The sequence below is a fragment of the Pholcus phalangioides genome, unplaced genomic scaffold, assembly GCF_987345545.1.
Source record: "Pholcus phalangioides strain wild (caught in Gottingen) unplaced genomic scaffold, Ppha-v1.0 ptg000029l_1, whole genome shotgun sequence".
NCBI lineage: Eukaryota > Metazoa > Arthropoda > Arachnida > Araneae > Pholcidae > Pholcus > Pholcus phalangioides.
Window position 1 is genome coordinate 4,168,038 of NW_028301619.1, and position 15,715 is coordinate 4,183,752.

The 15,715-nt window shown below is 34.1% G+C and overlaps 1 protein-coding gene across 2 annotated transcripts in view; it reads right to left on the minus strand.

Annotated features, from left to right (window-relative positions):
* Nucleotides 1–384: 384 nt before the first annotated feature.
* The window catches only part of LOC149067594 (proliferation-associated protein 2G4), a 95,156-nt gene continuing 79,825 nt past the window's right edge, over nucleotides 385–15,715 (minus strand). The window contains exons 10-14 of one of the 2 annotated variants that reach the window (XM_089252566.1): nucleotides 14,718–14,769; nucleotides 11,881–11,975; nucleotides 8,158–8,282; nucleotides 3,687–3,828; nucleotides 385–1,652 (exon numbers count right to left, since the gene is read on the minus strand). In XM_089252566.1, coding sequence (XP_089108692.1) covers nucleotides 3,688–3,828; nucleotides 8,158–8,282; nucleotides 11,881–11,975; nucleotides 14,718–14,769 — 413 coding nt within the window. In that variant the 3' untranslated portion in view covers nucleotides 385–1,652; nucleotide 3,687. Of the gene's footprint in view, nucleotides 1,678–3,686; nucleotides 3,829–8,157; nucleotides 8,283–11,880; nucleotides 11,976–14,717; nucleotides 14,770–15,715 lie in introns of both variants that reach the window. The other variant, XM_089252567.1, reaches the window with a different exon arrangement.

The following is a 15,715-nucleotide window of genomic DNA, read 5'->3' on the forward strand; positions in this document are numbered from 1 at the left end:
AAGATTGGTTACATTCTAGAAAATCCAACCGATGATCTTATTGGTAGCATTTTTCAGGTTTTATAAAAGAACTTTTATAGTGTAATACCAGCCGTAGGCAGGTATTTGACTATAAAAGTTTTAAGAGTTCGTTTCTAAAACTTGGGAAATACAACTAATAACCATATTGGCTGCATTGGAGCAAATGTAAACAATAGGCCTATTAGTTTTTTTTTGTTTTGTAAAAGAACTTTAAAAAAAACTTCTATATTGTAATCCCAGCATTGGACATGATTTTGTAGCAAGTAATGATGGATTGCAAATGTCTACAATAAAGCTTCATATGATAAGCTTCTAAAATGTTTATATAAAATTGAGTAGTGTAAGAAAAAACTATAAGCAAATAGAGAAATACTTTTATTTTCTTCAAATTTCCATCAAAAAACCTTTCCACTTGCTGCAGGACTTGTCAAATTCCAGGATCTAGGTCATCATGGGAAATAGAAAATTTTGGTCGCCACAATAATAATTTTCTTTACTAAATTTTAGTTTACAAACAGAAAATTTATGGAATTCATTTTAGCATATCTACTAATGGAGAAAAAAATTACAAGTCCTGGAAAGTCTAAGACCTTTTTATGCCATTTTCTAGGAGAAAAAAATATATACAGTATTTTGTGTATCAGGAACCTTTTTTTTAACCAAAAATTGGGTTCCAGAAAAAATATGAAGAGTTTCTCATACACGGATAGTACATTATAGATACATATCTTTTTAACTTTTTCCCAAATTTTAAACCCAAAAATTCAGGGGTTCCTTATACATGTTAAAATACGGTACTAGGTGCATAAAAAATTTTTTTTCTCCCGATTTATAGTTAATATGTAAAAAAGATTTGAAAATTAACAACTGTTTATTCTCAATTCCTCACACAGAAATAATAAGTTCATCATTTTTAGTCACTTTTATTCAGTCTCACAGAAGCAACATTATACAAGGTCAGGCTGTACTTAATCCTTTAAATGACAAGATATATCATCTCCATAAAAGCTTCTTATCTTAGCATTGACAACTCAGATATTTTTTAAAAATAATTTCTCAATGGAAAATTTTTCCCTATACTTAGGTAGTTTACACCTTCTGAAAATCAGAAGAAACCTACTTAATTAGAAAAATATGCCATTTGAAGGAGGGTTTAGTGATTTCTAATTGCCACTTAAAGGGTTAAGAAAATCAAAATTAAATTATACTTGGTAAATAGAGAGAGAGTTCACAATAAAGTTAATACACAGAACTTTTTTTTTTTTTTTACAAAAGAAATTCTTTATTAACTTCAAATACATGTAACTTCAAAACCACAGGAACAATGGGCACCAAATATTTTTCGTCCAACAGATATGGCTTCAAAAAATGTAATGTTCTTTTAGAGGTTCTAACAGAATTAAATTTGGCAGTTAAAAGCCCACAATTGAGAAACATTGCAGGCTGTTAAAATCAATATAAAAATATCTTTTATGGAAAAGATCCAATGCTAGCTGAATTTCATTAATGTATCAGCTTCAAGATGCAGTGTGTCAAAAAAAAAAAAATTTTGATATTGATGCCACAATGTTCCAGTCTAATGCACCCTATGGTCTCCTCTGTGTTCTTTATACATGTAAATGCATCATCTCCTGGAAAATACCAGTAATAAAAAATCTGTAAAAAAAAAATTCCATAAAAATGAATTTATGAACCTTATACAAAATACTTTTGTTGTTCGAATAATTATATGAGAATTAAACCTCCTGGAATAGGCAACATCAAAAAAGCACAAAAATGTTTTTATAACTGCAAGAACATAATTTTTCTGCGTAATTAGAATTTATTTTTACTTCAGAATATGAATTTTTTATAACAAGAGCACCCACTGAATCAATATAGAAAAGTAGGAAAATTTTAAGGAAAAAAAGGACGACGAGTGTAACGATTATAGTTACAATAATTTAGTCACATGGAATCACCCCACATGCAATGTTTTATAGTGTGATAAAGAAAACTGTCTCTAAAATCATAATTAATGATATCAATTTCAATACATATATATCTTCACAGCATTACTTCAGCATATACCACTATCATGTCTTCACAGCATTACTTCAGTATATATCACTATTTCAGTATCAGTAAGATACATTCGCAGAGCAAAGGCAGAAAAATACAGAGGACATTACAGAAATGACTTGGTCACAGAAATAATTTTGGACCAAGACGGTGTACTAGCAACCACAGCAAATTTCTTTTCTATCTCTCCCTACAATAAATTAGATTATTTTTCTGAAAGGTGTTCCAAAGTTTAATCTGTCATCTACCCAATATCAGGGGTGTGAAGTGGCAAGGAGCAGTTTTGGAGCAGCAAAATTCAGGATTCAGAGCAGATATTTATAAATTAAAGCAGCGAAATTAGCAAGAATATTTTCGTTAACCCTCACCCCCTTTTCAAAATAAAACAACTGCAGTGTCTTTTGTTATCAAACATCTTTTAGTCAGCTTGTTTTCTGTATTTGGTGTTTCAGGCTTTTGACACCTTGTTTGAAAGAGCGGCTGTCATGAAATTCTTTGCACCAGTCTATTTAAGATGGTTTTTGCTTACTGAGGGCACTATTTGCTGTCTGGAATAGCAGCATTTCAAGTGGGCTAAAAATTTTCTCTAAGCTTTATACTCAGATGTTACAATCAACACGATGTTTGGCGATTCAGCACTCATTATTTGGCAAGATGGGTGATTTAATGCTGGTTATTCGGTTCTTTATTCGTTTTTAAATTAGCATTCGTAATTTGGCAGACATGCTCTTTTACTCCCGGAATGAATTTTTTTTCACGAAACATCAGGATTTAACGCAATGACGATCGACTACAGTAATTTACTTTTATTGGGTAAAATCACAATACCAAAACTGAGAATAGGAATGTATGTATCTAACTGCTTTGTTATGCAAAAAGTTGTTTCACGTATAAAAAAAATATGCACCCCATTTTGGATTATCAATGTTAGTTACAGTGCACTGAATAGTCAAAAAGTATGAAGTGGTAAATACAGAACCTTAGTTCCATCCAGACAGAATGAATGGCCTACTGAAAACATTGATACATAATGAGTTTTTAAATTGAGCAAAATAAAAATTGAGACCAAATGGTCCACATACAGCCCAAACAACCCAAAAAAGACAATCTCTGCTTTGGCAGAACCATTCATTAAAATCTACTATATTTGTACTAACTATTAAGCAATTGGATTCCCTCTTCATTTATAAAAAGTTATGCAGTTTTTTTTACAGGATTTGGTGAAAAAGTTGAAATAATAGGACAAGTGACTGCTCAATAAAAGTGACAGAATTGGTATGCAATTAGCATTTTACAAAACAAAACACATTCATTTGCTTGTTGAATCCAGACTCTCACTAAAAGCAAGCTTGTTATAAAGGGGGGGGGGGGAGACCAACTGTATGTGTGTGTGTGTGTATATATATATATATTTAAATTTTAATACAGCCACCATGTTGGGTAATTGGCCTGTTGTGGCTTTAGATTTTATACTTGCATAGAAACTTTAATAAAAGTCAGAACATCACAAAAGGTTCTAATTGACATATTTCAGCAACAAATTGGAACTTAGTTTTCTATAATGACAACTAGCACACACAATCCATTGTCAATATCTCTCTTACCTTAGTCACCTTGATCACTTTTAAGCTCTGGCTTTTCTTCAGAGAATGGTGCATCCCCTTGTCCAAGTGGAATACTCTTTGCTGCATGTTTCTTCTTCTTCTTGGCAGATTTAGAAGAAACAGCAGGCTTATTGAGCAAAGTCTAAAAAAAATTATATAAATATATAATTATTTAACACTGATTAACATTTCTAAGAAGCACAGCATATAATATTCAATCATGTTATACTTTCAAAATACAGTAAGCCCAAGGTTTACGAGGAACCTCAATTCCAGAGAAAATTTAGTAAACTAAATCAGGGCTTGGCATATCGAAAAAAATTTAGACACTAACCAAATTTCTTAGGAGCAAACCATGGTTTTTGCTCAAGAAAAATAGTCATAAATAATGCCTCTTCTAGGACTTAATAACTTCTTCCCATGTTAAATGATTTCTAAAATTTTCTAATCTCATTACAGTATCATCCTTGCACTCCAATTTAGCAAGAATTTTCTGAAATTTTAAACACTAATATAAATTTTCTTGTTGCCATGTCAACCTGGCAAAAGGAATTTTTGAATCTCTAAACGAATACAATTTTCATATTTTCAATAGGATGGACCAGAATGGATAGATGAAATGACTTTCAAAAATATAAACTTTCAGCCCTTGTGGTCTAATGCGACAAGCATAGAGATTAGTGCCTAACAAGGTGTTTTCTAATAAAGAAAAACTTGAATATTCCAGAGTGGCATTAAAGCTACACCATAGCTTAACAATTTAAACTTGAAAGCTTCCATTTCAGTATACTTTAGTTTAGGTATAGTATACTGAAAAATATAACTCTTGAAAAATTATGCTAAAATAGCATTTCATAGTTATATTTATTTCTGCAATATGTTGGCCTCTAGTTTGCCAACATGGTTATCAATTTTTTTGCGAGTCTATTTTTCTTGTTCCATTAGACCTTGAAAGGGACAAAAGAGCTGATTTACGAAATTGACCATCACTGCAAAAGCAACTGAAATTATTTGTTTTCAAACATTTTAATTGTATAAAAAAAATTATTTTTATCCAAAAAAAAAAAATTTGTTTATATCACTGCAAAGAAAAAAAAAAATTCCCGTTAGCCTTCTCCCCCTTTTTCCTATAGCAAAGCTTCCTAGATGAGGGCTAGTCTATGAGAGGCTTTGCATATTCACATTGTCAAGGGACAAAAGATCTGATTTACAAAATTGAACATCACTGCAAAAGCAACTGAAATTATTTGTTTTAAAAATTATACACAAACATTTAAAACATTAAACATCATGACCATAACTAAAAAGCAAATAGTTTGTTTCCTCCCGTCACTGTGGGCAAGGCTATTTTAATGAAACCAGGAGCTGGGCGTAAACATTTTTCGAGATTCATGAAAGACCAAATAATAAAAAACTAAGCATAGTAATGAAAACCTTCAATAATTTAAGTGCCCCATTTATAGCATAAGCCCATGAAAGATAGTCTCCGACCTCTTATTGAGTGTTAATGCACAAGCAGGCATTCTAAAATAAAGCCCCCCCCCCCTGCTCTTTCGAATTATTTCGAAAAAAAAAAACTTGAGCCTAGAAATGTTCAGTAAAAATCTTTTGGAGAATATTCTTCGGAAGTACTACAATAATAAATATCTTCACTTTGAAGATTTTACTTATGAAGATGTTTACTTATGCTAGATGTTTTAGGAATAAGGCAACAATTAACAATAAGTTTATTACATTAATAAAAAGAAAGTGGTATGTTTTTTGATTTTTCTGTAATAACTGTGTGAAAAATCAAAGTTGAGCCTCTATATTCTCAGAAGAGACAACTGTTTTTTAATAAGCATAATGACTCATTATATTCACAATAGTATGAATAGCAATTTGTGCATTCTAGGTTGAGATATATTTTGGCTGCATAAAATTTGAAATTTGCCGATTACCGTAGCGAAATGGATTAGAGAAGATTTATTACACCTGCCAAACTGATAATTACTATGCTTGCCGAAGCATTTTTTATGAAATTAAGAAAACGCTCGTGAAAACATCTACCAGCTTCACTCCTGAAAAATGAAGAGAAAATCATACTTGAAGCTGTAGAATAGAATGAGGGGGTCTTAATGAAATGGGGAAACACTAGTGAATTTACATTACAGAAACATAAGAAATCAATTTTAATCTTTTGCAACTTTTCATGGGGCACGATGGAAATACATATAATTATATACACAATGTATTTTGATCAACCATACAAATCTTTGATGCAGAAGGGGAGGTTCCACCCTCTTTGATCCACCCTAGTGCGCACACCCCCGGTTGGGCACCACTGTTGTATAGAGAAATTATTATATTGAGAGGTAGCATTACCATCAGGCGCTGTCAAATTTATGCTATTGTGTCAGCATTTCTTCAGAACTGGCATTGTTAGCACCACCACCACCATAAAATACATTTTTAAACATTTATTCGGCAGCAAAAAACTATAATTGATTAGTTGATTGATAAAATTCAGTTGATGGAGTTTCAACCTGTAAAGTAGCTTCTCTTACAACGCTTTTGTGTACTACACAGAAAGTAACCTCACAGCAATTTCATCAACATTTTGGAGGGTTATCTACCCTCCAAAAATTTTAATGCTGCGAGGTTACTGCACAATACCAATGTTATTAATCATCCTCAAATGAACAAAACAGGTGAGGAATTTAAAAATATATCGAAGGTGATTTTGAGTGAAATATAAAAATTATCATTGTAGCAGTTATACAATCACCTCAAAAAATATTGTTATAGAGGGATTTATTATAGTAAAGGATACTGTTGTATCGAGATAAGTTTAAGATTAGCGATACAAAATTCCAAAGACGACTCTAAAAAATATCATTGTAGAGAGATTTATTGTTATTTTGAGTATCGTTACAGCAAGGTTTCACCGTACATCATAATATAAAAAAATATATTTTTTTCAATTATTTAAAAGAAAAAGATTTTCAATCATTCCCTTAATTTTATATTCCTCATTCTTAAAGAATGTTCTAGCCTAACATCTCTACTTGAGCCTTCAATATAAAATAACTATAAGTTCAATATATAAAGGAATGAACCTGCACTTTATCTTGAAAAGAATTATGGTTGGTGCGAGGAACACAGTTGTGGAACGAATTGTTTGAGTTTTGATTATTTCTTGCGGGGAAGTTTGCTTTGATATAAACAAATTTGCAAGATATACAGAAATCTGGATATTGTGAAGATATTATTTGAGTTGATGATTTTTTTTAAGGAAGGAAAAAAACTCATCTCTGCCTCTACCGGTAGTCGAACCCAGGTCCCTCGATTGCCGGACGAGTGCTCTGACCACTAAGCTACAGAGGAGATATTTTCCTTCGCTAGAGCATATATATGCTGAACAGAACCATGCAATGGACAGTCTGACACGATCAGCTCATGGATGACAAGCCACCAGATGGCTATATATATATAGCATGATGTCGCTCTCAACTCCCGGTAAAGGTAGAGATAAGTTTTTCCTTCCATAAAAAAAAAAATCAACATCTCAAATAATAAATATCTTCACAACATCCAATTTTTTGTACATCTTGCACTAACAAGTGAAGAGCGATATCATGTCATATAAACAAATTTATTTGATTATAGCAAATTTACTGTACAAATTATGCCCTCAACCTGAAGTTTCAAGGCACAAATTTTTTCTCTGAATTTTTTTCACAATGAAATAAATGGCTCTAGAAGAACATAGCAAATGACATGACATTAGGTTTTGAGACAAATTTTGATTCTGTTCACAATCATAGAATTGTCAGAGTCTGGTGGTACAGCACCAACTGGCTCTTTCATTATGAATTACCAGTAATACCTCAATGTCTCTCGGGTTTCACTTTTTTAGTGACCCTCCCACTCACTAGATTTGTTGACATTATATTCATTTGGTTTGCTGATGGCTCCACTGCTCTGACACTGCAGACCACCAGAAGATGCTAGAAGAGTATTGAAATGTTGTGGAAGCAGGATGGAGTGGTCAGACATATTTCAAAGAAATAAAAAGCCCATTTCTTTTATTGCTAAGACTAGAACTGCAGCATCAGCTATTGTTCCCCATAGCAGCTATATATAAAACACCAATTTTTTTTTTTTTACATTAACACAATGAGAAGAGTGCTGTAGTTTTGACCATTTTACCTTTTGTTTCATAGGCTATTGTGCAATAAATACAACTTACACATCTCTTGTTCTTTACAATATAACATTTCCAATGGCCAGCAATAAATTTCACTTTTTCGCACATAACTTTTTAAGTGATAAATAATTTATGAAATTTACCAATTTTTTTTTTCACTTTTAATAAAGAAATGAATTGGAAACTGAAGTTAATTTTTTTTCTGGATTATAGCAGTAGAAAGATAATGAACATTTATCATTAAAAATAATATTTTCAGATACTTTGCAATTCAAATTTTACCTTCAGATCATCTTCTAAATCACAATCTGCTTCATATATATCCAAATCAACAGGACCAGATGTTATTTTGTGAGAGCCAGAAGGCATTAGCATCACAGTGAACTTGAATTGTGCTACATATTCCCCTATGTAATAGAAAAAAAATTAATGAAATAATAACATAGAATAGAATAAAATTAACACACACACACAGTGTTCTGTTAATGGACCGACAAACTCTGAGGGTTGTTAGTAGACATCAAAAGAAACGAATTGCAATGAAACATGGTGTCGCAAACCACGTTGAGAGGATGAAAATTTCAAAAAATGCATGCAGGTTTCGACGTCATGCTGGAACGACAAAAAATACAATAATAACTACAAAAAGATTCATTTGATTAATTATTAGGCTGGTATTACATTACAAAACTTTGATAAAAATTCTTTTATAAAACTTGAAAAATGTAACCAATAAACACATCTGTTACATTCGAGCTTAACTGATCCGCCTATTGGTTGCATTTTTCAAGTTTTATAAAACTTTTATAGCGTAATCCCGGCCTTACAAGAGTTGTAGGAAGTGGCAGCCACTGACACCATTGCAGTCTACAATGATGTAAAAACAATTCCTGGAAGTGCTTGAAGATACCAGGTATGCTTTTGATGCCACAGCGATGAAAATCTCCGCTATGAGATCCTCCAGTGTCTCCACAGGTGCTACATAAACGAGTGATTTAAGGTGCCCCATAGGAAAAACTCACATGGATCGAGATCCAGCAAACGTGGAGGCCAAGCAATAGGTCCCATGTGTCCAATCCACCTCCTTGGATATGTAACATTGAGGTTGTTGCCGTTGGTACATCTGCTGTGCTGAGCGCCCATTGTCATCTGCTTGACCATAAATCAGATGCATGTCAGCGTATTATTTGTTCGTGTAGTCAGCCATCATGACGCTCATTGAAACAGACAACTGCTACACATGCTTACTCCCACAATAGTGCTAATTTAAGCAGTTTGAAGTGCGTGATCCTAGCCCATCCAGTGCCGTCTTAATGCATGGGCACAGCCCAGGAACCTCAAAAAAACGAGAAGTAGTTGAATTTTTCAAAAATTTGCCTGGTAGGGCCTCAGAAAAATCACTTGGCCTGGAGGCCCATGATGCTCTTAAGATGGCCCTGACACCAGTGCATGCATTTCGTGACATTGCTTAAGTCAGATATAGTGAGCAACCAACCCATGAGAGCATTCTAAAAACCATGGTTTCTTGTTGGCATCCAATTCCAGTTAGAAAATATATTTGATCATTTTTGTCACACCACGGTCATTTTCTGCATACGAGGGCTAATAATTAGACCGGGACCTACAATTTATTGCTGATTCCGAACGGCAGGCTTGTTTTTTATACTCATTGAGAGATTGGTGCGCTAACCCCTCGATGGGGGAACTCCCTGCAATAGCAATTTTTTGCTGCGGTCATATTTTTTTGTTGTACCCCTGTGTCAGGAAAGCTTTCCGACAAGAACGAACCGGGTATCGAACTCATGACACCTCTAAACATCCTTTGGTACTTTAGGCGAGGTATCTTATCGACCGGGCTACCACGCTCCTTAGAAATAAATTCAAAATATGCACCTGCTTCTTTAACTGTGGCCAAAAACAACAGTGCATTCTCCCACTGCACATAAGCCTTTTAAATTATCATTTCAAATAACATTAAAAATATCCACAAAAGTAAAGATAGAACAAAGGAGGCAGAAGGCTGGCTGAGATTTCTTGACAATGACGAGTCAAAAACCCTAATGCAGTTGGTACTGACCCTATATCCAGTCTCCAACCATCTTCACCTCCACGTTGGGGCCCCCTGGGTTCTTGTGTGCTAACGCAGCGAGATTCAAATGAAGAAAGTGGTAGCATCTCCTGTGTGACTATAAAAACTGGAGGAACTTCCTGGAGGGTGGAATGGAGTATCAGAGGATATCTGCAGTAAAAGATACAGGTGAAAAACCGGGTTTAGCATTTCCTGGGCCGTCAGGTAGTACAGGGGCCCAAACCCTGTCTAGCCAACAGGGAGGCTGCCCTATAAACTGGCGTATAATCCCGCTCATCCTGTATTTCCAGGTGGCATCTGGGTGGGGTAATGCTTGAAGATGTGAGGGCTCTACCAAGGCCACTGTTGTATGAGGGAATCTGGGATTAGCTTCAGGAAATCTTCCTTGGAGTGATCGCAGGGAAGCTGGTCACACATTACAACAACGAAACCATGAACATGGAAAACAGCAAAGAAAGAGAAAAAAAAAATTCAACAGGCCAATCCCCAAAGAGATTAACCCCTGCACCAAAAGAAAAGGTGAAAGTGAGAGTGGAAGCACAAGTGGAAACCAGGAACCTTGCTGCAGAGGGAAAATTTCTCTTAACAAAGGAGAACAAAAAACGCCAAAAAGAAAGGCGTAATCTGGAAAAGGCTCTGGCGAGAGTGAACCTGGCAGAGGATGATGCAAAGAATGAGGAGAAGGCCGCTATGCCTGGACCCTCAGGACTCACATCGGGTGCTGTCTAGGCCTCACAGTCAAAGGGGGGGGGGGGCTATCCCATCAAGCGAGGAAGAGCTCCCGGCAATACGCCAGAAACTAAAGTCCTATAGCAAGACTGCAAAGAAAGGAATCACTCTCAGGGTCCAAGCCAAGGACTCTGACCCCAGCTGACGTCTCATATATCACTGACTCAGTTGAGGACCGAAGCTTGGAGGACACTGGGGGTTATCTATCCCCATGTCGACCGAACCATCTTCAGGGTGGAAGGTCTACGCATCATCTGTAGAGACCAGACCACCCTGGAGTAGCTAAAAGAGGTGATCAAAAAGTTACCACCTCCACCTAACGTTGAGGGTCACACCCGATATCTAGCCCTAGGTCCTGGTGATAGGCCTCCAACCAAAAAGTCTTTTGTAGGAATCCAAACAGATCTCTGAAACTTTTGAGTGTAGGAGGGGGGGGGGGTTGTTAGTTCAGATGCCTACAAACTAGGGCAAGGTTTTTCTCAGTTTTGGCATTCCCAGTAAAAGGTGTCATTAAGAATATTTCATATTTTTATAAAGGGTGGTTGATGACCTGAGCATCATTCAAACACCCCCGTCATAAAAAAAAGTGAGAAAATTGGAAACCACCCCCCCCATCAATGTTGACATACTTCAATGGCCCCTAATACATGCACCCGCCCTTCAGGGCATATGCCATTCCATATATATACAGGGCATCTGACACAACCAAAGTATCCTTTCAATGATTTACTTGGTTTTTCACCTCTGTAGAAGTGCTGTGACAAAATTTTTGTATCTTATTGTAAGTTTGCAATTTTACGCTGTAATGCTCATGAATGAGTGTTTTGAAAATGTCTGTTTTTATTAATAGATTTTGCAGTTTTTAACAAGGAAATCCAGGATTTGTCTAGGTTTCTTGGGTACCTCATCCGGTCACCCTATATTGAGCAAATTCATATGTTATTAGCACCATGAAACTATGGTTAGTTGATTAGACACCTGCAGTTCCTCTTTCTCTCTTGTGTACATATTTGAAGGAATTTCAGATTTTCAGGTCTGAAACTAATGATAGAAATGGGTAAAGGAAAAAAAAACCATACATAAACTTAAACTGGAATGACACATTAAACTATTTGCTTGACCACAGTGGACTGCTTTTATCAATTTAACACACAATTAAAGAAAAAATGATTAAAATTAACACTGACCCTCCTTTTCATAGAGAACAGTGAAAGGCTCAACTAGTTTATGATTCACACATTCCACAACTCCCATCTTTGCCTTTTTTTCATCTTCAAATGACCTTCAAAATGCAAATATATGAATACATGAAAAAAATGTTTAAGAATATTACAAACTGAAATAACAAATTTTGAACATTTTAGCTGCAAGAGAAATGGTATATTATTTAACCGTGCGTTACCAGATAGTTAAATCTCTGATGCAGCTCAACATTATACAAAAAGTTGGCTTTCCATGGAGGTCCACAACTAGTCATGTTATTATGTGAATACAGACACATAATAACATTTCTATACAGCTGGAAACTGTAATCAAAGAAATTTTGTTTCTGAAAAGCTTATGAACCCCCTCAATAGATGCTAGACGCAGTTAAACCACCTTAACAAGAGATTACAGCAAATACAATCATTTCTATGAAACCTCTCCGATATGTTTGGTTGAATTTGAAATTGCCTTATACAGGTATAAATGACAACCATGTTTATAGGCTGTTTTTTTAGATTTTAAACATCACACTAAACAATTTGGCTGTAATTTTTTTAATATACATATATACTGGACCCTGATTTACCTTTTTTTCAAGTCCTTGTGAATATATTTGTGATCTTGATTCAATTGACTTTGTAAATTTTTTCATAATTGGTTTTTTATATATAATGTTTGATCAACATAATTATAAAATATATTGAACGTTGGAAGGAAAAATGCAATGAATAAAAGCAAGTAGCTATCTGAATGAAAAATATATTAAAACTTGATTATAAAAAAAATTGTTTATTAAAAGAAAATTTTTTTATTCATGAAAAATTTTTGGAACCTAAAATTGAGCAGACAAAAATGAGATCTAAGAAAAAGATTGTCACTGAATCAAAGCAAGGGTGGTCATCATAGGAAACTTCATGCACCTGTCTGAAAAACTTTAGCATTTCTGACAGGTGGCTAAACTTAAATATGCAAAAATAAAAATATAGGGATTTGAAAAATTGCAAGATTTACAGAATCTTTAATCATGCTAGTGGTTTGAATCGTTCACTGCCATCGATCATGAGTGAAATGAATTGCAAATGCACATTTTTGAAATCTCAGGTCATAAAAAAATAGTAGGTAGGTCTAAAGAATTAATGGATAAATTTTAAAAATTTCATTTTTAATAAGAACATAGGGGTAAAGTTATTAGAAATGTAAAGGGGGACAGGGGCAAGCCAACTATATATTTCTTTAGGTTCTATGAAGATGGTTGGGGGAACTAATAGACAGGGTATAAGTTTATGCCTATGAGTAAGAATAATACAGTTGACGTCTGGTATAACAAGAGCGGCTTATAACTAGAATCTTGCCTTCAATTTTTTGCATCATCATAAGCTTCACAAATATACATAAGGAAAAGTGAGAAAAAGAATTTTAGCAAAAAATATTTAATTTTTTTTTCATAAATTATAACGCTGTAATTGATAATTAAACAAAATCATCACTTTTGAAAAAAATCACAATTTTAAAAGTGTGATTTTTTACACAATTAATCATAAGTATTTTATGTTTTGTGAAAAACTTAAGTTTTCAAAAAAAAAATTTCCCATTCAATGAGACACGAGTATAGGAGGAATTGGACACAATTGTGAGGGAGCTTAATTAATATTGAGTGCAATAAACAAACTAAATTCAAAATTTAAGTCAACAAATAAATTTTTTGGGAAATAGAAAAAACTGATAAGTTTACAGTATAACAAAGCAGTACAAGTTTTATATTTCAATAGTTTTCAATACAAGTTTTAATTCAATAAACCACCAAATTTTTACTGTAACTTCAGAACACTATTTACAGTTGTGTTAAAAAAAAAAATTGGACAATTGGTTTATTTTCTCTAAATGAAATGCAAATCATGTTATGCGAATTGAAATTACGTTGTATGACGTCTATCTACGTAACTCTTATGACTGAGTTAATTTTATAGGAAAAGAAAGGGTATATAATATGCTGCTCCCCTAAAGGAATTCATTCAAAGCATTTTTCTTGTTTCTGGAGCTGTTTTTAATTTAAAATCTTTTCTTGCTACTTCGGAGGTGAGGGAAATACCTCGTAAAAGACAAATTTCTCTGGAAACAAAAGAACAGATCATGAAACTTATCCAAGATGGACAAAGTTACATTTCTATTTATAAACTTCTAAGTGTTCCAAAATCAACAATATGTGATGTTTGGGAGCAGTTTCAAGTGCATGGTGAGGTAAATAAAGTCTGGTTCTGGTCGGGCAAGAAAAACTTGTTCCAGAATCGATCCCGATAAAACAACATTCGGTAAAGAATCCGACGAAGAGTGCAGTGGATAAACCAAGCATTCCAAACCAGTTTATGGCATTTCTATTAGTGTCTCTGCAATCAAGTGACTTCTTAATGAAGCTCGTTTTTTTGGTTGAAGACTCACAAAGAATCCTTTAATTTCTGTTAAGAACAGAAAGACCCGATTTGATTTTGTTTAGAAGCACCAATGTTGGACTCCTAAACAAAGGGCAAAGGTTGTTTGGAGTGATGAGCCCAAGTTCCAAATGTTTGAATCGAGTGAACAATGATAAATTAGACAGACAGTAAACTAGCGATTCAACAGGATATATCAGTTTTCTCCAGTTAAACATAGTAGTGGTAACATCATGGTGTGGGGCTTCTTTGGATCATCCGGTGCTAGTCCTTTGGTGCAAATAACAGGTATCATGGACCAAAAACAATATTTGGACATTCTTCTAAAAATATAAAGATAGAATAATGACATTTTCCATAACTAAACATTTTCATTACTTTTTCACACTTACCTTATTGTGAAAGGCATACTTCCAAACCGCTTATCCACCTCACTGAAGAATGCTGCAATCAAGAAACTAATCAAAATTGGCAATTTCAATTATCAAAATCACTGAAAAAACTACAGAATCTACACACAATAGATCTTATCTATATTTGAGGAGTAAAGTCAGACTGGTGTAAGTTGATTAATCATTAATCTCAAATCCTCATTTTGAGAAAAAGGTTAAAAGGGTTTCATTAAAATTGTTGTCATAGGTTCCAATATGTTAAACATTTTATGATTTCACAATCTAGAGGCAAACTACTGAAATTGAGACTTAATTCATTTTTCCTTTTAACAGTTCAGCACTTTTAGATCGCATTTCTGGACTTAGTCAGCATTGTTGAAAATGTGACTTTAATCCCCACATTTATAAAATTGGTTGGCACACTGTACAATTTTTGACCAATCTTCATTTCTTAACCTTTGTCCTGCCATAATTTTTCTCTTTTTTTGCATATGGGAAATTAGACCACAACCTACAATCAGGTCCTTTTATTTTCAATTTATTGTGATTCTGAATGGCAGCATTCAGCATTTTGCCCTTTTTTATACTCGAAGAGAGGCAGTGATTGATAATCTTGGGTATATGAATTCTTAAAAGCTTTATATTTAGCTGTATATAGCTTAAAGTTTTATATTTTCTTTCTGAAGATGTTTAATCGGAAGAAACGATTTAAAAAATTCAAATTACAAAGCTGCTGACGAAAAAACGTGTTTACAGCATAGCTGTTAATGGAATACAATAATGATTATACAGGAATTTCTGCAACCAAGGTCATGCCCCTGATAAATGATTGCCGATAAACTCTACGAAAACAAAGTCGCATCTTTGCCGATTGCTTAAATGCAGTCACAGACTTTTTTAAGGCTGCTCGATGGAAATGACTACAGCTGTCCTCTATGGGTGTTTTCCTTAACTACAACGGCAATCATTGACGCCACGACAACGTGAAAGCTCGCATA